The 27,143-nt window shown below is 54.4% G+C and overlaps 2 protein-coding genes across 11 annotated transcripts in view; one reads left to right on the forward strand and one right to left on the reverse strand.

Annotated features, from left to right (window-relative positions):
* The window catches only part of STARD8 (StAR related lipid transfer domain containing 8), a 90,522-nt gene extending 87,979 nt beyond the window's left edge, over positions 1 to 2,543 (forward strand). For all 10 annotated transcript variants that reach the window (XM_041119095.1, XM_029996912.2, XM_041119096.1 and 7 more), the window contains one exon: positions 549 to 2,543. In XM_041119095.1, coding sequence (XP_040975029.1) covers positions 549 to 666 — 118 coding nt within the window. In that variant the 3' untranslated portion in view covers positions 667 to 2,543. The remainder of the gene's footprint in view (positions 1 to 548) is intronic.
* Positions 2,308 to 22,477, reverse strand: LOC115333658 (relaxin receptor 1-like). Its single transcript, XM_029996924.1, is given in 20 exon segments — positions 2,308 to 2,885; positions 3,207 to 3,422; positions 3,861 to 4,271; positions 4,681 to 4,848; positions 4,851 to 4,909; positions 6,381 to 6,452; positions 6,561 to 6,632; positions 7,007 to 7,032; positions 7,034 to 7,079; positions 7,254 to 7,325; positions 9,163 to 9,234; positions 9,490 to 9,564; positions 11,402 to 11,473; positions 12,690 to 12,761; positions 13,177 to 13,248; positions 14,082 to 14,153; positions 14,743 to 14,848; positions 14,962 to 15,054; positions 15,846 to 15,992; positions 22,004 to 22,477. Coding segments are annotated over 20 exon segments (2,160 nt in total). The 5' UTR covers positions 22,053 to 22,477; the 3' UTR covers positions 2,308 to 2,697.
* Positions 22,478 to 27,143: the final 4,666 nt, after the last annotated feature.

The following is a 27,143-nucleotide window of genomic DNA, read 5'->3' on the forward strand; positions in this document are numbered from 1 at the left end:
AGCTTGCCTGGCCTGGCAGCGCGGGCAGGGTTGCAGCTCACGCAGTATGGTGCCTGCCTCCCCGGAGGGAAGGGGGTGCTGGTCTGGGACAAGGTTTTAGCTGTCAGATGGTTACTGGGAAAGGAGCCGCCAGCTTGGTCTTGCAGTGCTAGCGGTTCCTCTGAGTGCAGCAGCAAGTCCCTTAGAGCTTCTGCAGAAAACACAGGGTCCCCCATGGCTCTGAAGCATGGCCTTCGCACTCTCCTTGCTGCGGCGAGCCGTGCTGGGTTGGGTGGTATAAGGGCAGGCTAATGCAAGGGGCAGGCTGGTTGTCACTCTGGGCTGGTGCAAGCCTGGTCGGGTCACAGATATTCCCCCATTTTGTTGCATGTCTGCGGTGGAGAGTGGAGGAGGCATGTTCCTGTAGTGCTCATTCAGCATCTCGTAGTCCATCATAGCTGGAGCTACACTGAGTCCCTGGCCCCGAGCAAGAAGTGACATGCTGCTCCTTGGTGTTTGCCAGGGCTCTTCTGCCTTCTCACCCTCCTCCTGCCTGTTCCCTTCTCCAGGGGCCGGTCTCCTGAGTGGTACAACAAGGTCTTTGGCCACCTCTGCGCCATGGAGCTGGCGAGGATCCGAGACTCTTTCCCAGCCCTGACTCCCAATGGCCCCGAGACGAAGATCTGAGGTGCCAGGAAGATGCTCTATCCTGTCTGACGTGGACTTGCCGGTGGATCCGGGCTGGGGCTCTCGGACCCGGCCATGAAGGGGGAGGCAGAGGCTGGCGCGCTCACAGGCACATATTTATAAGCATCCTTTTACTCTGGGCTGGGCAGTCCTTGTCCCACCGTCCCGGTTGCTGCTTCAGCCACCTCTTGCTCAAGCGTGCTGCACAGCAGGTTGTCTGCGGAGGCGAAGCTGTGCAGCCCATGGTCTCTGCAGGAAGGGTTGGTGAGCAGAGGGAAAGAGAGGGGCTGTGGGGGTGACCCCCAGGAAGGCAGCCTGTGAGCAGGGCTGGGAAGCAGCTGGCCCAGGTTGAGCTGGGTCCCCCCGTGCAAGCCAGGAGCAGCCATGGGGATGAAGGTGCATGGAGCGAAGCAGGAAGGCATAGGAGAAGTGAGCAGGGAGGACAGTGCCGTGTCCGTAGGTCGCAGCGCTGTGTCGGGAAGTGAAGGATGGGCAGCGAGGGGTGGATCGTGTGTGCGGTGTCACCTGCGGGGGAACAGCCAGGGAGTCACTGTGAGAACCTGTTTGTTAGTGGAAGAGGCTGCTGTTCTGGGAGGAGGGTGGCTACACATAGATAGGTATGCCTCGAGCACCAGCCCTTATCACATGGCAGAAAGAACCTATTGCACCTTTGGTGCTGAATTTCATAGGAGAAGAAAAAGCCCTCTAGTCCTGTGCCTTGCTCTTAGCTAAAAAAAAAAGTCCTCTCTTGTGCACTAGGCTTCAGTGGGAGCTGGATGGACAGCATTCCAAGCCAAGCCTGTCCCTCAAAACTAGCTTACCTGTCATTTGGAGGGGGCAGGATGGCCAGAGCCCCAGAGCAGCTGCCCTTGTAGTTGGCTACCAGCTAGGAAGGGGCACTGCCTCCCCAGAGCAGTTACAAGGAGACACCACAGGCAGGATGGAGGGACACAGCCAGCACAGCAGCTCCCAATTCCTTGCTGCTCTTGGGGTCCACACTACACTGCCCCAAAGAGGGGAGGAGGGCAGAGCAGCCTCACCAGCACCAGCTGCAGCACTCTGGGGCTGAAAGCTTTGGCCAAGGCAGTGTAAGCACACCAAAGGGCTGCGCTCATGCCAACGAACAAGGGGACAATGCTAGCAAAGCACGGTAGGTCAAGCTGGGCCCAGCACGTGCCAGCAGCTTGGGCCAGGCTCAGTCCCATCCTGGCCTCAGCAGTAAGGTGGGGTGACAGGGAGGGGTGGCCTGGATTTGCCCCTCTTTGGGCGGCTACAGGTGGCAGAGCCCATGCTTCTCCTGGGTGCAGAGCTGCCTCCCTAATGCTACTCCCTGCAGAGACATCCGTTCCCCTTCCCATCCCTCCCTTTGCTCCGTGGAGAAACTGTCCACCGTAGCTAACAGCACCCAGGAGCCGACCTGGTTTCTCCATTCAGGCAGGGACCCAAGTTACCAGACATCGTTCCAACTGGAAGGCAACACGACCCACACGTGGGAGCGATTCCCAGTGTCAGTTTTGCCATAACACGTCCTAGCTGTCTCTCTTTTGCTGAAAAAAAGGCAACTCAACCTGTATTCTGTGTTTTTATATATATATATATTTTATATATATATAAAAATATAACTAACATTTGGGGGAGTGATTTTTCTCCTAATATTTTTTAAAATTTCTTTTTTTCTATCTATAAATACTTGTACAGTTGGAATATTAATATATAACTCCGGCGGTAGAGCTAAGCGCCAGGTGATGCTCACGTAAAAGACGTGTATTTTGTATTTAAGGGACTTTTGTTTTGTATCATACGCAACTGCAGCAGATTGTTTGACTTGGATCGGGGCTGCTCTTCCCATCCGTGTAATTAATAAAGTACTAACGGTATCTGCTGGCTGATGAGGAAACCTTAATGCTTAGTGATTCTCCAACACAGGAGCATCCCAGAGCTGAGCAATGCGCTTTCTTGTGGGGCTGTGGAGCTGGAGGTAGTGCCTGGCAGGCTGGGGAGCCACGGGCATCCTTGTGCCACGGGGAAGGGTCAAGTGCTGTTGGCCTGCAGTGTCACCAGGGTAAAGCTCTTGCGGGACACGTGCAGCTCCAGCTGCTTGGTCTGCAAACAGCCCTTCACCTGCTCCTGGAAGGAGGCGGTGGTGATGGTGTAGAGGATGGGATTCAGGGCGCTGTTGATGGGCAGGATGAAGATGACCACCCAAGAGGTGATGGTGCCTGTGCCAACAAGGACACGATGTTAAGCAGCTGAGAGGGGGCTGCCCCCTGCCCAGGGGTAACCCACCCGCTCCAGCCCACACCACAAAGCAGGGTGATGCCCTTCACAGGCTGAAATGGGGGGCTTGTAACTACTGCTCCCTTGAGAGAGGCAGGGGCCCAGGGAAACCAGTAACACTGTCCATCTCCTCTTGCAGCCCATGTGTGGGTGAAGAGAGCTCCAAACTCGGCAGGACCTACATCGAGGGGCCCCCAACCCAGGGACTCATGGCAGGCAGCAGCCGGCTCTGCTTCAGGGCCTTGTGGGGAATGGGGGTTCACCTGGTATTTCCACCTGCAGCAGGGAGAGCAGCTTGAGGTGGAAGATGGGTATCCAGCAGAGAGCATCAGTGAAGACGATGAAGAAGAACCGCTTTGCAATGGCGACTTCCCGTGAGCAGACACCTCTCTCCGCTGTTTTAGACGCAGTGATGTGGATGGAGTAGAACATGCCGGAGTAGGCAAAGACAATGGTGATGAAGGCTGTGAGATTCAAGCCTGGTGAGGAAGAAATCTTGCTTTGAGCATAGCAAAGTGCAAACCTCTCGAGCTGGGATCAGCATGGCCGGCAGCAGCAGGACTACTCCTGTTTTCATCGCTAGAGGGGGCAGAGAGAGCAGCCCCGGCTAGTCCCGAGTCCAGCCTTAGCGCAGTGATGCCCATGCCCATGGCCAGCTCTGGGGCGAGGCTGGGCACAGCACCAGGCTGCAGCGGGGACCCTCCCCAGCCTGGGATGGAGGGCAGAGCTGGCACCCCATCTCACAGGGTCCCAGCGGGATGGTAGCACCCCGTAAAGTCAGACATCCCGCTGACAGAAGTGGTGCAGGCTCTCATGGCACCCTGGAGGGGATGGCTGGGCTGAACAGCCCCACTCCCGCCAGGGAAGCCCATCCTGCCCCACATCATCCCCATCCCCGGGTCCCGAGGTGGCCTTACCCAGGTAGATGGTGATGGAGAGGCTCCGGGCACGGGGCCGCTCGCCCAGGTCGGACTGTAGCGGGAAGCACACCCCGTTCCTCCCATAGTAGTTCCCGAAGGTCTCCTTACACCACAGGGGGATGAAGCTGAGGGAGAAGCCCAGAAGCCAGATGGCTGCTAGCACCGAGATGGTCTGCTTCTTGCCAGCTCTGTGGTGGCTGAATGGGAAAACAATGGAGAAGTATTTCTCCAGGGTCACGTAGGTTAGCAGCAGGACTGACACCTCGGAGGAGAGCATGGCCAGGCTGCCCACCAGCTGGCACTAGAGGCTGCCCATCCAGCCCTGGGCATGCTTGTTGTATTCACCCAAGTACTTGATGTCAAAGGCTCCAATGACAAAGAGTTAGATGCCCATCAGGCCATCTGCACCTGTGGGGAAGACAAGGTACAGTGAGAAAAAAGCACCAGTGGGCAAATGTAGCCCTTTGCATTAACGCCATGGCCATAAAACCACCATAGAACTGGGCAGCCTTCAGCTTTATGTACATATATATATATATGTATGTATTTTGAAAAGAGCTGCCTGCTGGTGCCTGTGAACACAGGCCTGAGGGCAGGGGCCAAGATGCTCCAGGCACAGAAGGATGCCCAGAAACACATCTGACATCAGCACAAAGTAAAATCCGGCAGCAAACGGGCCCCGGCCGTGCTGGGGAGGGCTGGCATCAGCTAGACAGCTCCTCACTTGGGAGGTGCTGGTGAGCAGCTCATCCGCCCCAGTTCCCTCTGCACTCCCCCCCACTCCCGCTGGTCCCTGCCCCTCCACCACCCAGCTCTCAGCACAGGGACTTGATGGCCATGGCGTGCTGGCTGTTCTCCGTGACGATGAAGGACCGCATGCAGATGACAAAGAGGTTGCTGAAGCAAGTGAGGCAGGCGATGACCCAGACGAAGACACACAGGATGATGTTGGTGAGGAGGTTCTCGAAGGAGGAGATGCCGTCGTGTTGGGCTTGCAGCTGCGCACGTGTGGTGCGTAGCTGCAGTACTGGAACTTCTTGAAGTAGCTGTCAAGGAGTGGGGAGGAAGGTTTCCCAACTGCCATCAGCACCAGGAGCAAATATGGTCCAGCATGCACAGCCCCTCTGCCCCATGCCCTGCACTCTGCCTGCCTGCACCAGCTCCCTCCAGCCCCTCAGCTACCTTTTATCCTTGTCTGGGTGGAGAAGGAACCCCGCAACTAGCCAAAAGCCTGGATGCTTACACAGACCAGGGGAAGGGAGATGGGGAGGTTAGGGGGAGGTTAGGGGGAGGAAGGAGCCCGCAACAACAGAGGGTGGGAGCAGGGACAGGGCGATGCCAGCTCACAGCCCTCCCTGCGGCAGCACCCGGGGCCGGGATCTGCAGGGGCCACACGGCGAGGGGGGGTCCCCGTTTGCACGGTACTGCAGCTGGTTTTGGACCCTAAATAAGCAACACCCCAAAGCCTTTGCAAAACCGGCTGGAGGCACCCCAGTGCTTTTTGGATCACATACCACAGCCACACTCTTAAATCTGCTGCTATTCAGATCTGTCAGCTGATAAAAACAAGAGTGTTTTCCTCCAAACCATGACTCTCACAAACTAACATTTAAAAATCAATCCATTATTCAAATCCTTCTAGTTCCATTAACAGGTATTCACATTTTTTCCCCTGCATATTATTTCAGATTAATCTTTTCAAGCCTTATAAAAGCCAACCCATATAAGCTTAGCAAAATTCTACATTAGAAAACAACTAAAAAACTGCAATGTGAGGCTTATTGCTGCTTAATTATAGATAAAAGGAGAGAAAATGATTGCTTATTAGCAAGTCAGGTAGAAAATGTACCATATTTATAGTGCAAACAGACCAATTAAGGAAACGAAGATGTACAGTTGTCTTTCATTACAGGTACTTTAAAATGTGCATCTGGAAAAAACTAATCTTTTTTTTTTTTCTCCTTCCAAAGAGAAGCCGAAGCACTCACAGCTGGCTGCACAGTCCTGTTTCTGCCCTGTGTGCGATACCTGTCCAGCCTGTCTATCTGCATATCTCTGGGGTTCTTGGGTCATTATCTCAGACCCAAGGAAAAGGGCCTCTAATGGCTTTACTTAACCGCAGCTTTCAGCGCACAGCTTAGCACAGGTGCATGCCTTGGCTGACAGGCTACCTTGCCCCACATTCCCTATGCGAAGTGCACCTTCAGAATTACAGATCACTTTTTGTGTCGCACATGCACCAGGATGGGGCATGTGCTGGCTCTGCAAACTGCTCCCTGTGCATGGGCAAAATCCTCCCCTTGCTCTAAATAAGCCCCAGGTAGGAGAGACCCTCCTAGAGAGAGGGGTGGGAGAGACCCATGGGGATTTAAGCAGTACCATCATGCTCAGGGCTTCCAGTGGGCTGAAATAACTTGCTCACGGGTGTAGGAGTGAATCAGTTTCCCTCCCTGCACCCCAACAACCCCCCCGGGCACAGTGCCATCACAGCAGCCACCACCCACTCCCCCCACTTACATGTGGGAGAGATTAGTCAGCTTCTGGAAGGTCAGGTTGTGGACGTTGGGGATCTCCAGCCCTTCCAAGCTCCTGCAAAAGGAAATCAGTGCAGGGGATGCTGTGAGCTGCCCCGGGCTGGGTTTGGGGCTGCTGCAGGCAGAGCCAGCGCTGTAGGGATGGGGATGTTGCGGGACTCACAGAGACCATAGCTGGGGCAGGCTCTCAAACTGGCTGGGGAGGATCTTTTTCAAGGGGTTGTAGGAAATATTCCTGAAAAGAGATGAGCCTTTGGTATTTTTCCCACCTGGAAGCTATCAGAGTAGCTGGAAGCGAGGGCAAAGGCATGTCTTTCTATGGCTTTTCCCAGCACTCCCCATTCCCCCTGGGATGGGTCCACAGCCCCGTAGCAGAGCGTCTGCGATGGCACCATGCTGCGGGGAGACCCGCGGGAAGGACCACGTCCTGCTGTGGCCACCGGGGCTCTGGTGGGCAAACAGACCGTGCAGCAAGGACATCTACCCACCACGATGCAGGGGTGCAGGGGTCCTGCAGGACTCCCCATCACTTGCGGGGGGGGGGGGGGGGGGGGGGGGGGGGGGGGGGGGGGCAGGGCCCCCCCAGGGCAGTGCAGCCCTGCTACTCACAGATGCTGGAGCTCAGCCAGGCCATATAAATAGAGAGGAGGGGAGCTGGTCTAGTCTGTTGGATGACAGGTAGCTGCAGGAAGGAGAGCGGTGTTTGAGAAGTGGTTGAGGGCACCAAGCCTTGCACCCGGGGGTGCTGAGCAGTGAGGTACCCTGGGCAGGAGGCAGAGTTCCCACACCTGCCCCCAGCACAACCCCTGCCTGCAGGAGACAGGGGGGTCGGGACAGGCAATGGCTGGAAACTTACAGCTCCACCAGTCTGTTCAGCCTGGAAAATGTCCCATCTTGGATCCACTTGAGCTTGTTTCTGCGCAGGGTCCTGGAAAAGAAGGAAGAGGAGAAAGCGCATGGGTACGGCACAGCCCCACACACCCTTTGGGAGCATCGTCCGACCTCCGGACTGGCTGCGAGCAGCTGGGGGTGCTGGTCGTGCACAGGGATCACCCATGGGGTGCACCCAGCCCTGTCGCATCCCTCCCAAATTTACCAAGCCGCCACTGTCACCTCCAGCACCTCACGGGCCAGCACAGCCAAATGCTCCACTGTTGTGGGGAAGGTCTAAGCCAGAGCCCAGCTCACAGGTGGGAGGCATCATCTCGCACAAGCCCACAGCTCAGAGAGGAGCCCGTCAGAAGTGTGCAAGATGAGCAGAGCTGGTTAAAGTGCTCAGAAATAAAAACCCAGAATGGTGCACTGAGAAACACAAACTGTTTCAGAGCAGCGGGAGCAGAGCCCTGCGGGACGGCACATGCTTGAAGGCACTGGGAGACCCCGTGAGTGCCACGACCCAAGGATGGCTCCTTGGCAGGGGCTCACATCGAGCAGCTGGGCTCAGACCCTGACCAGGGCAGCCCACTGTAACGTGGCTCATGGCGTGGCTGGGCAGGATGGGGTAGTCCAGCCAGGACGGCTCACCCCACAGAGCCCACACACGAGCCCCCGTCTCAACTGCTGCATCTGCTCGCAAAGCCGTCTCCCATGCTGGTGTCACCAGCAAAGCGTGTTTACGCCATCCATCTTGCCCGTATGGACATTTCCATGGCACTGCCACAACAGCCCTGGGAAACACGCTGCTGATCAAAGCCAGCGGGCTCTGCTGCCGAAGAAAAGATGGGCAGCAGGACAGCAGCTCGCCCGCCCGTCACAGGAGGCTGTGAGCAGCTCTCACTGGAGGAAGAACTGTAGTGGTGTACATTTGGGGGATTTAATGCCTATCTGGGCTTCTCCAGGGGCCTGATAAGCTCTCGATTTATTTGCTTACTCCGATCCAGCGGCATTGGCACAGGGCAGGGGCATTCCCAGTGCTCAGGGTAACCATGATCGCCGACCCCCTGGGAGGATGGCTTGGCTCCCCATCCCACTTCTGCTCTCCTGCCACCACCCTGTGGCAGCTGGCAGCCTTGTGCTCCTGGATAATATCTGTACCACACACAGCTTTTCTATCCTTACCTCCTGGGGCTCCAGGGACTGCACAGATCTCTTTGGGAGATAGAGGACCATCATGGGCAGGAAAAGTATACCCTGGGAGAGGCTTGTGCATAATCAATGTGAATCCTCTGCCTTTGTCAGCACCTGGGTAAGAGCTCAGCCCTGGGGCCAGGAGGGAGTGGGGCAGGAGCTGGCTCCACGCACAAGGGGAAGAAACAGATGCTGTTTGACATGCGGAGCGCCAGCTCACAAGCTTTATGGCCTTCCTCAAGGATATTTTTAGGGGATTTGGATACCAGCAGAAGGGTCTGGGCTGGCTGCAAGCTCTGGTATTTCCACACTATAGGAAGCTTTTTCCATGCCATGACCTGCCACTATCTCCTACCTGACAATGTCCCCATTTGATTTGGGCAGCCCCCATGGGCTGGTGACAGGGCACTGGGGCAAGCCCACCAGCTCCCCAACCTAGAGCTGGCCATCCTCCAGCACAGAGCCCCTAATCAAGTCCCTACAAAATTCATGAAGCTGACTGCACCGTCGAAGCTGTGTACAAATGTGGGCTGAAACCATCAAACACGAGACAGCAGCCCCTTATCTAGCCCAGAGCAGCGGGAAATTGGGGGCCCAGCCGAGTGCTGCCTATCCACCCTCCTCCCTCCATGTGCCCACAATGGGATGGGGTCTGCACCAGCAAGCGGGGGCCATGACCGGACCCCCGAGGTACTCACAGCACTGTGAAGTCCCAGCACTCGTGGAAGACAGCCCTGTGCACCGCCTGGATCCCATTCCCTTCCAGCTCCCTGCAGAAAGGCAATTGTGGCTGCCATCCCCTCACCTCCCCAGGCCCTCCCCTCCATCCCCACCATGCTTGGGTGCTGCCCAGCATGATCCCACCTCCTGCTTGCCCCTATCCCCATCTGCTGCGGGATGCTTCCAGCCCTTTCTGTCCCTTCTGTGCTCCAGGAGCCCGGCCGGGAAGAAGGAGCAGTGCCTGCAGCAGCCCCTGCCTACCTTGCAGGCAGCCCAGCCTCACTGCCGGCAGGCAGGGTACTCACAGCCAGCTGAGCTTCGGCATCTCTGCGCAGAGGGAGGTGTTGGGTATTTGAGTCAGAGAGTTGTTCAGCATGTCCCTGGTCAGGAGGCAATAAGGAAAAACAAGGTCACAGCACCGTACATCTGCCTGGGACGCAACCCTATGCATGGATGCGGTCCTGCTGCTGCTCCTGGACCACGCGGTATTTCAAAAGGGCTTTCTGCTGGTCCGTGGCCTCACCCGGAGGGAAAGCTGCACTGTACCAGCTGCTCACACGGATACCCAGGGCCCATGGTGCAGCCAGCCCGGAGCAGCGTGACTGCGGCTGCACCAGCTCCCGTGCACCCCAGCAGAGCAGCCACGGCCACGTGAAACCAGAGCAAGTTCAGCCGCTGCCGCCCCAGGCAAAGGCCCAGTACACGTGGCTGTTAATGGCAGCACAGAACTTCATTCACCTTCTTTGGGAAAGAAGTAGAGGTAACGATACAGGGCACATTTAGCGGCTGTGGGAGATGCTCTCCAGTGAGCTGTGACGGGCACATCAGCAGGAGAATGGTGCATAAAAGCAACAGCAAGTGACCCTGGAGTGACAGCCAGTAAAGGCAAATTTATAGCCTGAACTCCCGCTGGTGTTTTTCCCAGCGCCTTTGCACATGCCTGTGTGCATAACGTTCCTCACTGCACATTTTGTGACCGCAGTTTTAGTTTATTTGATTTGCTAAAAAAAAAAAAAAAAAAAAAAAAAAAAAAATATGCAGAAGGATAAACAGAGTACGTTACCGAGCAGAGCAGCATGGTACTGCTGCTGGCAACGTGGGAACATGTGGCTGAAGGGAACTCTGTCCCACCACAGCCTGCATGGCTTCTCCTCCAGGGACAGATCTGTGGACACCGAGTGCTACCCAGGTTTTGCAGAGGAACAAAATCCTGGGGTCACAGCCCCTCTTCCCCAAGCCCACTGCCAGCCCTGGCTGCCCTCCATCCACCTACGCCCACGGCTCCCCAGTCACCAGGCATAGCCACAGCAGTTACCCGAGTCCTGCACACCCCAAAAACCAACTTTCAGGCTTTTACAGCCAACTCCAGCAGTTACATCTCCAGCAGAGACAGTGTGAGACTGGACCAGCAGCCACAGCTGAAGCACTCTCCTTGCAGGTGTACGCCCAGGGAATACAGCTTAAAATGTGATCAGATGTATGTGAGTATATATGTGCATCGGTGCACTCTCACACACATGTACGTGTTTTTTCCACTGTAACAGCCAAAACTTTTCCCCTAAGGCTGACTCCAGGCTGCCACCATCTATATTCTGGACTACAGAGAAGGTGTTAAAATCATCTTACAGCAATTGCAAAATTGTTTTTATGGTGGTTAAAGCAAATTTGTTATCCTGTATTTCCATCTTGGAAATGGCAGGATCTTAAAAACCTCTTGGCTCAAAGTAATCTGGCGTGAAGACACCCAGCAGAGGGGCAGTACTTTGGGAAAGCACCAGATCCTGTCTGCAGTTGCCAATTCAAGGAAAGCAGTCAGCAACGCAAACTGCAGGCACTGCTACCCACCTTGCTCATCAGTAAGTGCTGAGGCTCTGCTCAGGCCAAACTCCCCAAGGACCTTCCTGTCCCAAGCAAAAGCAATTAATACTAGTTTTAATTAGGGCATGCTGAGAGCAGGAGATGGCACAGAGGAGCAACAACACCAGCAAAGCCTGCTGGTTTCCCCTGCCAGCTCCTGGAAATGGGACCGAGACAGACATCTCCCTTGTACCATTACCCCTCATGCCCTGGGGAGGGTGAGGAAGCCACAGCATCCTTGACTTGCCCCCAAAAAGGCCAGAAGCTGCCTGAAGGAGGAGTGCAGGAGGTACAAGGCAGACACCCACCGAGCAGGGTCTCCCCAAACCCCTCAGGAGAGCTGCCCCTGCCCCTACTTACATGAAATACAGCGACTTCAGCCCTGCAAACGTCGCGGGGATGACCTGCGCAATCCTGTTGTTGTCCAGCATCCTGGAAGGAGAAGGGGAGAAGTGAGAGGGCAGACCTGGAGAGGACGAGGAGGCATCGGGACTCTCTCAGTAGGTGAAGCCCCTGCATTGACCACTCGTGCTGCGCCGGCAGGAGGGTCTCTGTCCCTTCTCCCCTGCAGGCATCCATGGACACACATCCCCAGGTGGGGGGCTTCCCCCCCTCTGAAGCCTCCCCCCCCGCCTTTGAATCCTGCCCAGGCAGCCCTGGCTGAAGTGTTAGATCCAGCTGCAGAGCCTGGATTCCTTCACAGTCAGAGTCTGTTGGATTTTTCCTCTCTTCTGCTGTGAAATAAAGATAAATTAGAAACTGTTCAGGGAATTCAGGGCCATGCTTGGCTTCTCAAAAGTCCTCTGACTTGTTTGCACCACAGACCACCCTTTGCGAGCTGCTCATCCTCTGTTTTCCCTCTTTGATTTGAGGCACAACTAGGCTGGTCCACAGCAAGTAAGAGGAGGGAAGCCTGGGGGGTGACAGACCTGCCTGAGTTGCTCCTGCAAACGCAAAAGGGGAACAAGCCACATTATAAAGTGGCTCTTTTGGTTTCTCCTCTGTAGCAATGCCTTTATGAGCTCTGTGTGTAAAACCACACACCACATGGGCCCAGATCAAACAGAGCTTTTGAGGATAAACAGAAGAGAAGGGTATTAGCTGTACTTTCAATTCAGGTATGCATTTTTCAAGGTGATGGAGCTGCAACTCTCCATGTTTAACAGTGCACTTCAAGCCTTTTACATACAAACCTCTGGTGCTCCAGCCCGGGAGCTGAGGCTGTCTCTGCCTGCACGAAGCCCATCACCGCACCGTGCCACTGCCACGGCTGTTCTGGACCGGCAAATGGAGCACAGCATGGCGAGCCCCCGTGGGGACCAGCCAGCCACAATGAGATTTTGGACAAGACCACGTCCAGTCCATACTAAGCCTGGCCTCAGTAACAGGGGAGGGAAACTCAAATAGGAGTTTCATAAAAGAGCTGCAGCTGAGGCCAATTGTGTCCCGGTCCACAGGGCTGGGGGGAAGGTGGGGAGGTGGACACCCAGCCAGGCATTGCACCCGTTGGCACTGCGGGCATGCTGCCACACACACCCTGAAACCATGGTGCCTGCTTTTCTTCTCCCCATCAAGGAAAAGAAATTACAGTAAATGCGAGGAAAAGTCAGGATCAGTCACATCTTCTGGGACCAGAGGAGGAACTCACAGCCACTCAAGGCGATGCAGATCCTCAAAAACCTGGGGCTTCAGCTGTGTGATCCTGTTGTGGCTGAGGAACCTGGAACCAGCGCAGAGGAGGAGAGTGATCCTCAGACACCGCTGCCAATTAAATCTGCTTTTGCTAAAGCTGTTCTTCCCGAGCTGCCTGTGGCCCCTGGCTTCGGGTGCCCCGGCACCATCTCCCTTAGTGGCTCGAGCACAGGATCTCAGCTCAGGCTGGAAAACACGGGGATGGGAACAGCTGTGTTTGCAGGAGGGGAAATGCCTCTGCTCTGTCCCACGTTCGCCCAAAATACATGCAACTCCAGCTTAAAGCATGCTTGATACAGACTCTTGCAGGAGCAAGAAAAAGGGCTCAAAACCTGACCTTGAGCTGGCTGTACTGCAAGACTTCATGCCAAGAGGAGCAGAGGACTGCATCCATCCCAGGGCTCCCCTCCCCAGGGCCCCGTAACACAGACGCCTTTACTCACAACATTTTAAGCTGAGAAAGTCCAGCAAAGGCTTTGGGTAAGATCAACCTGATTTTGTTGTTTTGCAAAAACCTATTTAAAACAAGAGAACAGAAAAGAGACTGAAGAAGTATGTTTTCTAAGGGATTCTCAGGGTCCGTGGGATGTGCCCACGTCTGCCAGACACCAGGCACACGGCTCGCAGGGCTGGCTGCTGCCTGCTCAGTGTTCACGGGCCGGCTGTCCCCAGTACTGCTGGGGGACAGAGGTCCAGGCTGCAGCCCCAGCTCCTCCGCGGGCTCCTTGTCTCAAGTAACCCTGGAGAGGCTGTTTTCCCTCTCTGCCTCATTTACTCCATGCAAAGGGAAGGAAGCTGAAAGTACAGATGCCCGACGGTCACAAGCGGCTGTTATGAGCTGCTTCACGTGGTTATTGCCATCCAAAGCTGCCATCTCACCCACAACAGCAAACAACCCTCTTCTCCACTCCGCAGGCTCCCTCCGTGAACTCCCCAGTGCAGCAGCTGAGAAAGGTGATGGGCTGAGCGACCAAAGGGTCCCAGCTCTCCAGAGCAGGACAACTCAGGAGACATCTCACACCACCACGCACTCGGGGCAGTTATCAGCTAACACGGGCGCTGCTCCACGACCTGCTTGCCCACTGGTGGGGACAGTATGTCAGGAGCTCACAATGCCCCTAGCAGGTGCCTGCTGACTTTAGTGGGCACCACAGGCTCCAGGAGCTGAAAAAAAGCTGCTGTCTGGACAAATGCAGTGCCCATCAGGGTGCGTTGTCCCAAGCAAAGCTGTCCCCACAAGTGCACATGCTTGTTCCTCTACACAGGGCCACTGCTGACCTGTGCATCCACTACTCTCCCCTTTTACCACAAACAAGCCAGAGAACAGGATAAAGGCAGCAATACTCACAGCTTCTGCAGATTCTTGTACCTGGAAAACTGACTGTCCAGCAGAGAATGGATTTTATTTTTCTTCAGGTCCCTGGCAGGAAAACAAAAAGAAAAAAAATCAAACCCAGGACCAGCAGACTAGGACAGAGAAGAGACCTTTATCAAGGAGAACAGTGAAGACTAGACCCTCCTCTTCCTGTGCAATTGAGACAAAATGCAAGGCAGCTGCTCTTCATTAATGCTACATTGCTAACTGCCTATCCCAATCTACAAGCATTATTTGCTGCAGATGAGTTTTTCCACACTATCCTCCCTTCCTAGCCCTTGCTTTGTGTGTACAAAAGCACCCCCGGCCTCAACCTTGCCGACAGTCTCTGACCCCACACATCTTGGTCGGAGGCTTAGCAGTGAAGGCAGGCTCCCCAGTCCTCGCCCCAGGGAAGGATCCGGCCGTTCCCTGCTTCCAGCTCAGTGCTGTTGTGTGAGGGTTGCAGTAAGCAGCTGAAGCTCAGCAGAGAGGGGGTCTGTTGGCACGGCAAGGGTTCTTTGGATCCAAGGACAAGTAAAAGCCAGGGATTTTATTTCCTTCCCTTTAAGCTTGTTTTTCTGCCGGGTAGCAGCATGTGCCCCACTCGTGCCTCTCCCGGGGGAGAGGGTTGCATGCACCCACTGCTACTCACATTCTGGTGACGTTGGAGGACACCCAGGGGACAGTGGTGAGGTCCCGCTCCGTGCAGTCTACAGCCCTTCCCCAGCACCGGCATCGCTCCGGGAAGGGCTCCAGCCCTGTGGGCAAGCAGAGGAATGTGCTGAGGGGAGGGCACAGGGGGTCCGTGTGGGGCTGGGGAGACCCGCGGGGTGGGGAAGAAGGATGCCCGGCCACGGGGAGGACAGCTTACAGCAGGCATCACCCTCATCTTCCTCCGCTGTCCTGCTGCTGCTCCTTGTAGCCCGCATGTTGCCCAAGATCTGCAGCCAGCCGCTGTCATCCACTGCAGGGCAGAGAGCGGGGACCACCGTTAGAGGCACCGGCTGCTGCGCACGGACATCGGTGTGGAGCAAAACCCCGGCAGCCTTGGGAGAGGGTGCTGGATCGCACGAAGCCTGAGGCGTGGCTCCAGCCCCGCAGCTGTACCGGGCAGAGCAGAGATTCATCCAGCCCCGTGGCATGTCTCCAAACACAGTCACAATAAAATTTTCTTTCTTCTATTTCTAGCATCCCACCTAGCCTGCTTTAGGGACACCCTAAGTCAGGTGCTGCATCCAAGCCACTCATTTAATCAGCTCCCAGATGGTATGAATTTGTCCAGTCTATACCTCATTTGCACTTCTGGACTCAGCACCCCTGAACAAAGAGCTCTACGATGGCACTACGTATTGTGCAAAAAAAGGAACTCATTTTGTGTCTTTAAGTCAGTCAACCCCACATCTCCTTACTGACAGTGCAGAGCCCCTCTGCTCCTCTGCCTTTCCACCACGGCCCAGAAATAACTGCCCCAGCCTCATAGCAACAAGGGTTTTCCTACACCCCAGCCTGGGAAAATCCCTGAGGGATGAGCTCCTCCCTGGGGCGCGCACACAGCCACTGTGCTGAGATGAAAATGCAAGAGTCAGGGAAGTAGCTGGATGCTGAAGCAGATCCAGGGTTCCTCATGCTGTCATTGCTCCCAGGGGAAGAGCAAGCTCTGCTCTGAAGCACTTGTGGTCCCAGATCCTGGTGTTCCCAGGTCTGGGAGTTACTCACTCTGAGGGCATCCCTCTTTGTGAGGGGCTTGCTGCTTACCGCAGTTCTCCTCGTCAGCTCCGTTGTCGCAGTCATCCTCCCTGTTGCAGTGCAGGGCCTGGGGCAGGCAGATGGAGAGGTTGCCGCAGGGAAACTGTCCCAAGGGACAAGCGTGTCCATCCCTCCAGGAGCGGATCAGAGGAGGCTCTGCCCAAGGAAAACAAGGTGCTCAGTGCTGGGGCAGCAGCCCCCCACCCCTGGACCCCTTGCAGATGCTGCGCTGTTGCCTTTGGGGTGCTGAGCTCCTGGGGCCACATCCTGCTTCGTGCCCAGCTCCGATACTTTCAGGGCAGAGCGGGGCTGGGGGGCTGAAGAGTGCCTGCACTGCTGACGAGGACCAGCATCGCCACACCGGTACCCAGTGAGACCGTGCTCCAGCCACAGCAAGCGTGAGATGATGGGGTCCTGGAGACCACCGAGGAGGCAGGAGCATGCCCCAGGGGAAAAGAATGACCCAAACCCCTGTTTCTTGAGCACTTTTAGCTGCCAAAATGCTGCCTTGAAGCCAGGAGATCTGGGCAGAGGCAGTTCTGCTGAGGAGCTCATGGAAATGGAGACCCCCAACAAACCAGCCACCCCATCCCTCCTTGGCCACACTTGTCCCCCGTCCTGGGGTGCAAAGCTGTCCTGGCAGCTCCAGCTCTCCCTTTGCTGAGCCCTTTCCATCAGAGCCATCAAAGACAGCCAGCTGCAGGGCCCTGTTCATTAATATTCTGCAATTATCCACGGCAGAGGCATGCTCCAGATCCAGCTAAACGTTTCCACAGCCCACTTTGATCAGGGCCCTGGGAAGTGGCAGCCATCAGGCACAGGGAAACACAGCTGGGAAGGGGACCCAGCTTGTTGCTCAGGATTTTCTCCAACTGCCAGGCTATTAATGGCTAACGATGCATGCTATAATTAAAAGCACTTTGCCTCACTCATACACACCCCTGTAACCATCCCATCAGCAAGAACTGTGACATGATGTGGGAATGGATAGGATTTAGGGGTGACTGGTGGGGACTGACAATGCCCCAGCAGGCAGCATCGCACAGACATGGTCCTCCCTGGCCAGCCTGGCAGCCGAACCGTGCATGCCTAGTCCACACGAGTGGAGTTTTCCCACAAATAGGTTATGCCTGGACCTGAGGAAGTTTTCCATTAGACTAGAAATATCCCCACATTCTGCAATAGCTGGCTGAGCTAGACGCAAACAGTGTGCACTGCCTGAATCCCTGCCCGGACATCTCTGCCCGGACATCTCTGACCGGCCAGGAGTCCCGCAAGCCTGCCCCAGGATTTACTGACGCATCTGGGGCATTTGTTCTGGGGAAAACAAGGACTCCAAATCCATGCAAAACCTGATGGATTTAATCACCATGATTCAAAGAGATTTGAAACAGAGTCTATTGTGGCTCCATAAATCTTTCCTGAAAACTGGAGCTATCCCAAGCACCTCTGGAAAGGATCTCTGTCCACTTGAAGCCACAAAGCAGGTCCAGGTGACATTTTTAACACACCCACACCATTGCTCCTCTTTGTCTCCCACCTTGAATTGGCCGGGACCCCATGTCCCAGCCACGGGGCAGCCTGGGGCATGAAGGGAAACCCCGTTCCTATAAGGTTTTGAAGACTGAACCGTTGCCTTGCCTGGGGAGCCGCCTGCCCGGGCGCAGGAGCTGGTGGGGGGCAGCTCTCCCTCCCCGGCTGGGGACCCCTTGGGCTGACCCAACCCTCCAGGGAGCTCCTGTGCCGGGGGCTCCGCACTGTCACCTTTACACCAAAGTAAAAACTCTGGGTTGTAGCCTTGGTACAACTTGCATAGTACATTGGGCTTCCAGAGACCTCTGTTTTGGAAGTGCCTGCCTTTGACTGGTCTTTTTGCAAACCAAGAGGTAACTTTAGATTTTCATAAATGCTTGTGGCTATACTTCTGTATTAGACATGTCTAAACCTACAGGGGTATGGCATGTGCTACTGCAGAACACTGAAATATGTAACAACTGTCAAACAAATTACTGTCTGCCTGGGACGTTAAAAAGCATATCTGCTATTAAATGTTGCAAAGATTTATCACTGAAAATTCATTTATGCATGATCTTTTGTTTCTTTAGCTGGGAGCAAGAACATCTATTTTCTTCTGATAACACAACAAACACAAGCCCAGGCTGTGACAGACAAGTCACCGCTGGCTGTGCTGGAGGTCTCTTCCCAGCCTGCAAATGCCATGCCAATGTCACATATATCTAAAAGAAGGAAGACACGAGCCAGCACTTGGCCATTTCTCTCTGGTGAGCGGTGCAGGCAGCTCCTGCTCCTGCTCCAGTGGCATTTCCCAGGGAATTTGCCCAGGGACGGCTCATTACTGGACAGCCTCGTCCAAGACCTCCCGTTAGTGCAGAGTCTCAGTGACTTTAAATACTTTTGGGCACGATTCTGCTTTATGAAGCCAAACATCTCCAAGAGGATAGACACAGACAGAGATCTCCTGCATGATGATAGGCAGTCGCTTAGCACCACAGTGTCTTACCGGTAAAGAGCAAATTTTGGTCCACCCAAAGCTCAGAGGGGTACAGTGAGGGCTGGTGCTCTCCAGATTACATCAGCTTTGGAACAAGGGGCTGTTACAGAACTATAACAGGGAGAATGAGAAAAGGGTAGGCAGTGCCCTTGGATGGAGCCAGCCAACACTGCTCCCTGGCACAGGCTCCTGCAGACATGTGGGGCAAGTCTCTACCAGCTGTGCATGACCCCATGCATGGCCTTCTCTGCTTGCATTGCTCCAAAATGAATAGGGCTTTCTAGGCACCAACCTCCATCCTGCTGGGAAGCAACAGAAGCGTCACCATCAGCATGAAATGATTCACCTGGAATGAAGCTGGTACCTGGAATAACACCTCACTCGGAGGCGCCTCCTCCGGCAACGGCGTGACTCACGCCATGTCTTCCCAGCTGGTCAGACTGAACAGGGCTGGGCTGCTGCCGAACACCAGGGCAGGTGGGGAAAAAGGCAAATCCACCTTTTACACTTCTACCTGTTATAACTGAGCTGGAAGGGGAATTAATGTTGCAAGACTTGGGTTTTTTTACACTAAAACCAGCACCGCAGCAGCGTACAGAAAAGGCTTTACAAGGAGCGGGGCTGGTGCCCATGGAGTTAATCTCTCTGCCAGCAGGTCGAGACTGGTCACTGGTCGGGTCTGAATTGGCAGCTGAGCAAGGATGTCCATCCAAGGAGGGGATAAAAACCAATGGAAAGCTCTGGTACGTGGATATCTCATAGAGGCCATGCGCAAGCAATTGCTCTAACAATTTCACGTGTTGCAAGATGGACAAAGGCAAACTCATCATGAGTGACGGCTCCTTTTGATTTTTCCTAAGCACCTGTTTCTTTAAGGCGGCAAATACAATAAAAATTTCAGCCAAGTTTAAGTGTAAGTTTATTTCTATTAGAAGTGTTGAGTGTTAACACTTCAATAAAAGAGTTTTATCATGTTTATTAAAAATACCTCATGCTGGCAGATCACACCCAATAATAAAAGCATGTGCGAAAAACTAAATAAAATGATGTCTGTGTCAAAACAGTTCCAGCCTGCACTGTATATCAGTGTGAAGTACCCATGAGAAGCTGGAAGCTGCTCCTCAACATGAGACCTTCCCATGGGTGCTCGCAGTAAGCACTGAGCGCTGCACAGGACCCTGCCACAGCCCACGGGTGCAATGCTGGGAGGGCTCCTGCTACTGCAGGGGAGCTGGTATTTGCTCAGGACCCCCACGATCATGTGCACGGGGACCAGCTGACTCCCGCGCAGCATCCCACATGCAAAACACACTGACAATGGTTTGCATTAGGTGCAGGGGCAGCTCCTGCCATGCTGCAGCCAGTGCAAAGAGATCCCTAAGCGCTCCTGAAGACAGCCTTCAGCCTGCCTGGAGGACCATGCACCAGGGTCAAGCCGACCTGCCAAGAAGCAAGTTTGCTAAACTATTTAATGCTCTTTCTTGCGTGCATATTTTTAAGCGTGCCCACGGTGGTCCTCATGCCCCCTCGGTTGCTATCTCAGCTGGCCCATCCCTGCTCACGCTGGCAGGGAGCTGAGCTTTGGCACAGCTCCGCAAGATCCCAGCAAGATAAACCCCTAACCAGTGAATTAAAATGTGGACAAAGCTTAAGGGCAATTAAGAGCGTCTCGCTGCAAATTGTCCAAATGGGAAACCTCTTAAAAGAAGCTGGAGTGCTGGCAGGAGAAATGAGATTTTGGAGGTGCCGTCGGGTCCTGCCCTTGCAGGCAGCAGAGGCAGCAGCCGGCAAGGGGCTGGGCTTGTTAGGAAAAACTTGTCTCCTTAAGACAGTGTTTTGGGTGATGAAAGAGTAAGAAAACACAAACTGAGGGGGCCGGGATGGTGCAGGACCCCTGGGTTTTGCTCTCTTGCAGCCCTGCAGAGGGAAGCATGTCCCTTAACCTCTCCAAGTCCTGCAAATGGAAGCAGATCTGACCCCAGCCCTGAGACTTGAGCTTGGGTCCCTCCAGGGGGATTTTTTTTCCTGTCTTCATTCCATTTCTAGTTATCCAGGGAGGCTCCCTGTTGCCTACTGTCATGTCACACACGTTTCTGGCTGTTTTCTTAGTCTGAATTTATGTAGGACCCACAGAAGGCCACAAGAACCTTTCTAGGGCCTCTAGGTTCCTATTGCAGACAGTGTATCTGCATATAGAGCCATGTAAACACTAAGAGAGAAGAGTTTATACATACATATATTTTTATATAGAAGCTATCTGTGTTTATATTTTTTCAGGAACAATGCCCCAGATTCCCAGCCAAACTGATGCTTTTCAGCCACCCCCATAGGACCTCGTTCTGCATTACCCCCCACTCAGGGCTAGAGAAACCAGGGATTGTGCAGGACAAATATCAGAGAAACAACCTGAGACAGGAGAGGAGAAAATGAAAAAAACAAAACAAAACAAAAAACAAAACAGAGGAAAGGTGTGTGTTTCAGGCAAGGTAAAACGCTGAGAACACAGGTGATTTTCAGACAATGCAGCCTGTTAGCTAAACTGACCTTCCCTGGCAGAGGTGGGACGGGGTGGGCATGGGCACTGTGCCGCAGCGGGGACCTTCCTGCCCCAGCTCTGCAGGGCCACAGAAGGAAGCACAACCAGCAAAGGCAGCCAAATGTAGTCAGGATTAACCTCAGCATCTGCCTCAACTTTTCACGAGGGCCACCCAGGATTGTAAACGAAGCCCACACATTGCCAAGAAAACAGCCATGACCAAATTCTCTAGAAACTAACAGGCTGAATGAAACACGCCTTTGGTCCGCATTGCCTCTGTCTGCAAAGAAACCATGTAAGTTCTGCCAGCAAAGTCCCGGAGCCGCAGGACGTGGTCTGGGGTGATGCATCGCCCATCCCATTCGTCTCTAGCACCCAGGTTCTCCACAATGCGGTGCATCCCCGCCACCCCCCCCCCAGGACTGCAACCCCCTTCTCGTGGTGCACTGCACACAATTCCCCTTACATTTCCCATACCGAGCTGCACCTAAAGCAAACCGCTGGAAAGGAGACAAACAATTAACTGTTTGATTGGAGGGAAAGGCTTAACCCCCTCCATCTCTCCTACAGGGCAAGCAGGGAGCGAACAGTTTGCATTGCCATCCACAAAAGTAAACCACAACAAATCAGACTCAAATGGAAATAGTGCAGAGCTCCTGCCTTTCCACTGTCCCCCTTCCTAACTTCCAGCAAGAAGTGTCGCTTTTCAATCTGGTTTTTGTCCACCACTCCCTCCCCTTTCAGACCGTAACATCGGCGCAGCGGCTGCATCTGCTCCTGCTCCTCTCCCACACCCGCTCTCTCTTCTCTTGAATAAAAGGCAGAATTGCAATTTGCAGCTACCTCTGGCTTAACAGGCAACACGGATTCCCAGAAAAAGCGAACAGTAAGCAGTACAGAGCTGCATTACCAGGCACACGAACTCTCCTCACAGGACAGCACTTTCTTGGCGGTGCACGGCTCTTTTCAGGCAGCCAGCTTCCCTGTGCCATGTGGCAGTATCTATATGGAAATCCCACTACAAAATTTTCCACAACACCCCCACCCCCAATGCCCCAGTCAAATGGCCTGTTTTCTTCCCCACTTTGGATGCTGTGACCTGCAAAGACAGCCACTTACTTGTAGCAGCGTAGAGAAGCGATGGCAGAATGATCAGGAGCAGCCTCATGTCAGCAGCCGCTGGCACGGCAGTCTCCAGCCCCGAAAGCCTTGGAAACCTCCTAGGTGGCAGAGGGAGGAGGGAAGGAGAACGTGGAGATGCTGCGGGTCCTCTCCTGCTAACGTACACGAATGCACCGATATCTCCCGGGAGCACACGCACCAGCACTGAGGATGCTACAGGTTGTCACTGGTCCCTGGGAAGTCACACGCTGTGCGGCCATCGCCGGCCCGGGGAAGGTGCTGGTGCACAGCAGCCAGGTGCATCTGCAGCCTCTCGCAGCCTGTGCGGGACTCTGCGCGTTAAATCCAGCGAGGGGATCTGTGTGGCAAGGAAGGAAGAAGAGGAGGTAATGAATCCAGTCCTTCAACCAGGAGGGTGCAGCCCTGTGCCAGCACTTTCCACCCCAGGGGCAGCGTGGGGCTGGGCTGGGCCACCAGCCCGTGGGGGACCCTGAGGTGTGTGCCCCAGGGGAGCCCAGGGCCAGCCTGGGGAGGAGGAGGAGGAGGGGGAGGAGGAGGAGGAGGAGTGAAAGGAGGAGAAGGAGGAGGAGGTGGAGGAGAAAGAGGAGGAAGACTGCTTCCTCCCCGAGATGATTCTCTGCTGGATCTGCAGTCAGTACCTGCACCCACCCATGTCTGGTGGCCCCATGGACATCACCCAGCAGTGGCATCCACAGGGATCTCTGCCCCATCCCAGCACAGGGGCACAGCCCCGATGGCCACAAGGCAGTCACCACCCCTGAGCCTTCACCTGAGCGCACATCAGGGTAACTCAGACTTTGTGGGCTGGGGTCCAGGTGGGCTGCAGAGGGCTGTGGGTAGGGGCCTCCCTCTCTCCCCCCTGATGCCATGCTCCCTCTGTCCCCATCCCTGTGCTGTCTGGGACTCCCTCCCCACCCCTTTGCCTCCCACACCCCTCCCAGGCCCCTCCGTGCTCACCCTGCCCCTGTCCCAGGAGCAGAGAGGAGGATGGAGAGGGGTGCTGTGCAGCCCACCTGGGCACAGGTCCTCCCTCCTGCTGCGGGGGCTGCCCCCAGGCAGCCTGGCTGTGCCATCGGTGGCTCTGAAGTGGCCAGGGACGAGTGGTGGCACAGCTGCCCCTTTGCAGGCTGCTGGCCATGGGTGCAGCCCATCCTCAGCTCCTCACGCTGTATGGAAACCCCATGGACCAGGATGGTAGGAAGCACAGGAAGGGGAGTCCCGTGGATGGAGTAGCTTCTTGGGCTCAAATTCAGCCTAGCCCTGAGGAGGAGGGAGAGTAATCAGTGTTTCATAGCTGCGGAGTGGGAGGGAGGAGAAGGGGTCCCAGCTGGAGAGCAAACCCCTGCCACAGCATTGCCCTGCGTGCTCAGCTCCCAGCCCATTGCACCGTAAGTGCAGGTCTCCTTGGAGTCTCCTTTCCCCGGCATTTCCAAAGGCTTGTTCCTGGTCCAGAAAATGTGTAAAAATTTAACCCCTCCCCTGCTGCTGGAAAGCAAATCTTTACTCAGGTCACAGGACCTACTGTCCCACCTCTCCTCAACCTGAAGACGTAAGTGTGGGCGATATGTATGCCATTTAATCCCACCTTTTATTTGCACACTCATACTAACACATTTAAAGCTTGTCAATAAAGTACCAAAATTCTTGTTGATGCTTCTAAAACAACGCAACAACTGTTTCTATCCCTGTTCCTGCTTGTCATCGGTACTGACGGCCCTTCCCTCCGTGTTGAAGGAAACAGGGTCCCAGAAAAGCAGCCTTCTCCCCCGTCATGAGCTGGCCCTACAGTGGTCGTGGCACAAGGAAGCAGGGAACAGCTTCCAGAAGAGCATGACAAAGTATTTGTGGCTCTAAATCAGAATTATTTAAGATCTAAGGGAACTTTGAAGCTAAAAGCCAGAGAGGGTGAGGCTGGTGGGGGAAGAGGAAATGGAAAAGGCAAAATATTTCATTTTATCACAGAAGGAAAGAAGCTGTTGGAAAAAAGTTCTATGCACACAAATCTTAGACCCTCTGCAGAGGCTTTGCCATTCCACTGCTGCAGTTTAAAGCACTCACTTTGGTCTCGAGGGCTGGACAGGGGCTCGGTGTCAGGAGACAAACCCACTTTTCTGCCCTAATGTTCAAACTCGGGCATTTGCTGCTGGATGCCAAGGTGCCAGATGACAGTGATTGCACAGACTTTGAACCTGCAGCCAGGGGTAAAAAAAAAAAAAAAAAAAAAAAAAAAAAAAAAAAAAAAAAGAAATCAAAGCTCTCAAATTAAAGTGCGTTTCAGGGACTGACACTTTTTCTTCTGCAGAGTTTTCAGGAGCCCCTGTCCCAGGTCCCCATGTGAAAGTGTGTGCACACCACAGAACTAAAAGTTATAAACCCCAGCAGCAAATGATGGGCCTGAGCTGAAAAAACCTGCCTTCAGGAATCTCGTCACCACATAGAGGTCTGGGCTGGGATTTTGGGTGGCTTGTGGGCAAAACAGGGAGATCTGGGTAGCAAACTTTTGCAAAGGTGCAAAGGTGCAGGGTCAGGACTTTGCTCTGAAGCTGGACCTGGCTGGAGATGCTCCATCAGGAACGGGAGCGAGGACGTGACTTATGGGGTTCCAGCTGGTGCAGAAAGGCATTCCCCTTCACATCCCATACTGCTTCCAACCCAACAGCGGAGCCTCCTCCCTTCAGGAAGCCCAGCAGGAGCAGAGGGGCACCCATCTTCTCTTACATACACCCCACATTTCATTGCTCTTCATTCAACTTGCTATTCTTGCACCTCTCCAGGGTATCTCCACGGCCTGTTCTTTGCTCTGGTTCTTGACCAACCTCCTGCACTCTCAGAGCCTTTCAGCTTTCTTCCCCATGTTCCTGCAGGCTGTCAGCATCTTTACACCAAGTCTTTATTTCTTAACGTGAGCTTTGTTAATGGGCCAAAAAATCCCGCCCTTTGGCAGCAATCTTCATCCAGCTCTTGGGGACACACCTCCCACCAGCTACCCAGATGATGTATGGGTGTTGGACACCTCCCCACACGCATTAAATCTCTGGGCTGTGAAGCCCAGCAATACATTAAGATACAGAGCCCCAAGGGGCTCAGAGAGGACTTGTACAATTGCGTAGCACAGATTTATATTCCAGGATTTTAAAAGCGTAGCCTCTTTGCAGAGCTCCACAGTCATCTGCCAGGCAGCCTTCGCTCCTGCACAGCGCCTTCCCTGACGGAGCTGTCCTTGCCATCTCCTGGGATAATGTTACTTTTGAGCAAATCAAGCCAGCTTTTCCCCTTTACTTTGTTTTCCATGGGGACAATTCCTCATGCTAAATCCCTTGGTGTTGTCTCAGGCCTGACTTCTCTGGTGCTTTTTTCCCCTCCATTTGAGGTGAGTCTCTGCCTGTGTCTGAGGCCATGAGCTGCACATCACGGACCGGCTCTGCTCTCCCACGGGCATTGAGCGGGTTGACATCAGCAGCGTGTGCAATGCCCTGCTCCCCCAGCAGTGCTCTTGGCCAGGTGTGGGCAGCCATTGCCTGCCTGCGCGTCCCCGAAGGCAGTGTGGGAACTGGCATGCAGGAGTACCCAGAAAGATGCTTGAATAGGTCATACACCTTTGCTTCATTCTATTCTAGTCCAGAAGTTAGTGAGACATGGAGCTGGGATCACAGGCCTGATGGGACTGACATCTGGAGGTGTTTCTGTGATCATTTGGGCAAACATACCCCCCCTTGATTTCAGTGTAAGGTGGAGGTTTGGGAACATTTTGGAGCTTGGAAGTAAGGCACCTTCCCTTCACATGGCTGCTCCTAGGCAGGCAGGTACAACACAACAGCATCCGTAGGGATTCCACAAGTTGCAGGATGTTGGAAAGCCGAGAGCTGTCCAGTGTCACCAGCTGTCACTGACTGCCGCCAGCCAGTTGGCCACCCTCCCTCCTCTTCTGGTGAGCCAGTCGAGCAGGGGCCCGTCCTCAGGTGGAGGATGCGCTGGAAAACGTGCCCGAGGGAAAAGGCAGTGACGTTCCTGTGGGAAGGCTTCACGCTCTGCTTAGACCTTCTCTTGCCAGTGTGCTGGCCAAACCATAGCTGTCCTGCGTGCTCAGTAATCACACATGGAAGATGATCAGTGCTCTGCCATGAGCTTCCTGAAGGGCATGTGCCAACAACAGCAGCCAGTGCCTTTCTGCGCTCTTCTCCGTGTTTACTCCCTGCTCGCTGTGCTGGCTAACACATGTGTCCATCCCAGGCAATTAGAAGCAAAACGTTTCTGATGGGAAGTTGTTTAAAAAGTTGACACTCAGAACCACGAGCCCAAGCTTTTCTGCTCAGTGGATGAACCAGAAAGTCATTAATTTTTCCGCTCTGGAGCAGATGTTTACATGTTTGAAATTACTGGGTAACTGAGTCAGTGCTCGGTTGGTTGCCAAGATCTGGATTGTGGCGATGCAGACGCGGACTTTGTGTCAAAGGTGGGATAAGTCCATCGCAAAGCGCAGCCAAGGACCAGGAGGAGCATCCTGCAGCTGGCTCTGGGACCTCCACGGATCCTAAAGGCCACATGTTCTTCAAGGGATGCAGCTGAGTAAGTCAGTTCCCAAATTTCACCTCTTGGTATGAAAGCGACAGAAAGCGACAGCCGAAGTTGAAACAAAGTATCAATTTTAAATCCACAACCACAATTAATAGCCACTCAGGATGCATTCCTCCCAGCAGGAGTGCGGGTCCCTGCAGGGAGAAGAGCTGGGTCACGCCCCTGGGGTGGGAAGCGGTGGCAAACGGGACAGCAGGCGAGCCACAAAAAAGATGGATTTAATTCGTATCCCTGTTCCCCCCGCAACAGAACAGGAACAAAATAACGTGCCTAACAAATAAGGAGAACAGCAGGTGAAGATGACCTCAGTTTCCTTGTCTTCTCTCAGTCCTCCTCCACTCCCTTCCTCCCCTGGAGCCACGCTCGGACTAAGGCGGCTGCTCGGGTGGGAGACACGGGTTTGCAGCTGCGGCCGCTCGCCAGCTGGGCAGTGTTATGCAGCATCCCGGCCGGAGGCTTTGGACAAGGCATGATCATATTGCACTGGTTAATATTATTTATATCTGCACTGCTATAAAGCATTGGTCTTGGAATAGCCTTT

This window comes from Aquila chrysaetos, chromosome 21, assembly GCF_900496995.4.
Source record: "Aquila chrysaetos chrysaetos chromosome 21, bAquChr1.4, whole genome shotgun sequence".
Taxonomy (NCBI): domain Eukaryota; kingdom Metazoa; phylum Chordata; class Aves; order Accipitriformes; family Accipitridae; genus Aquila; species Aquila chrysaetos.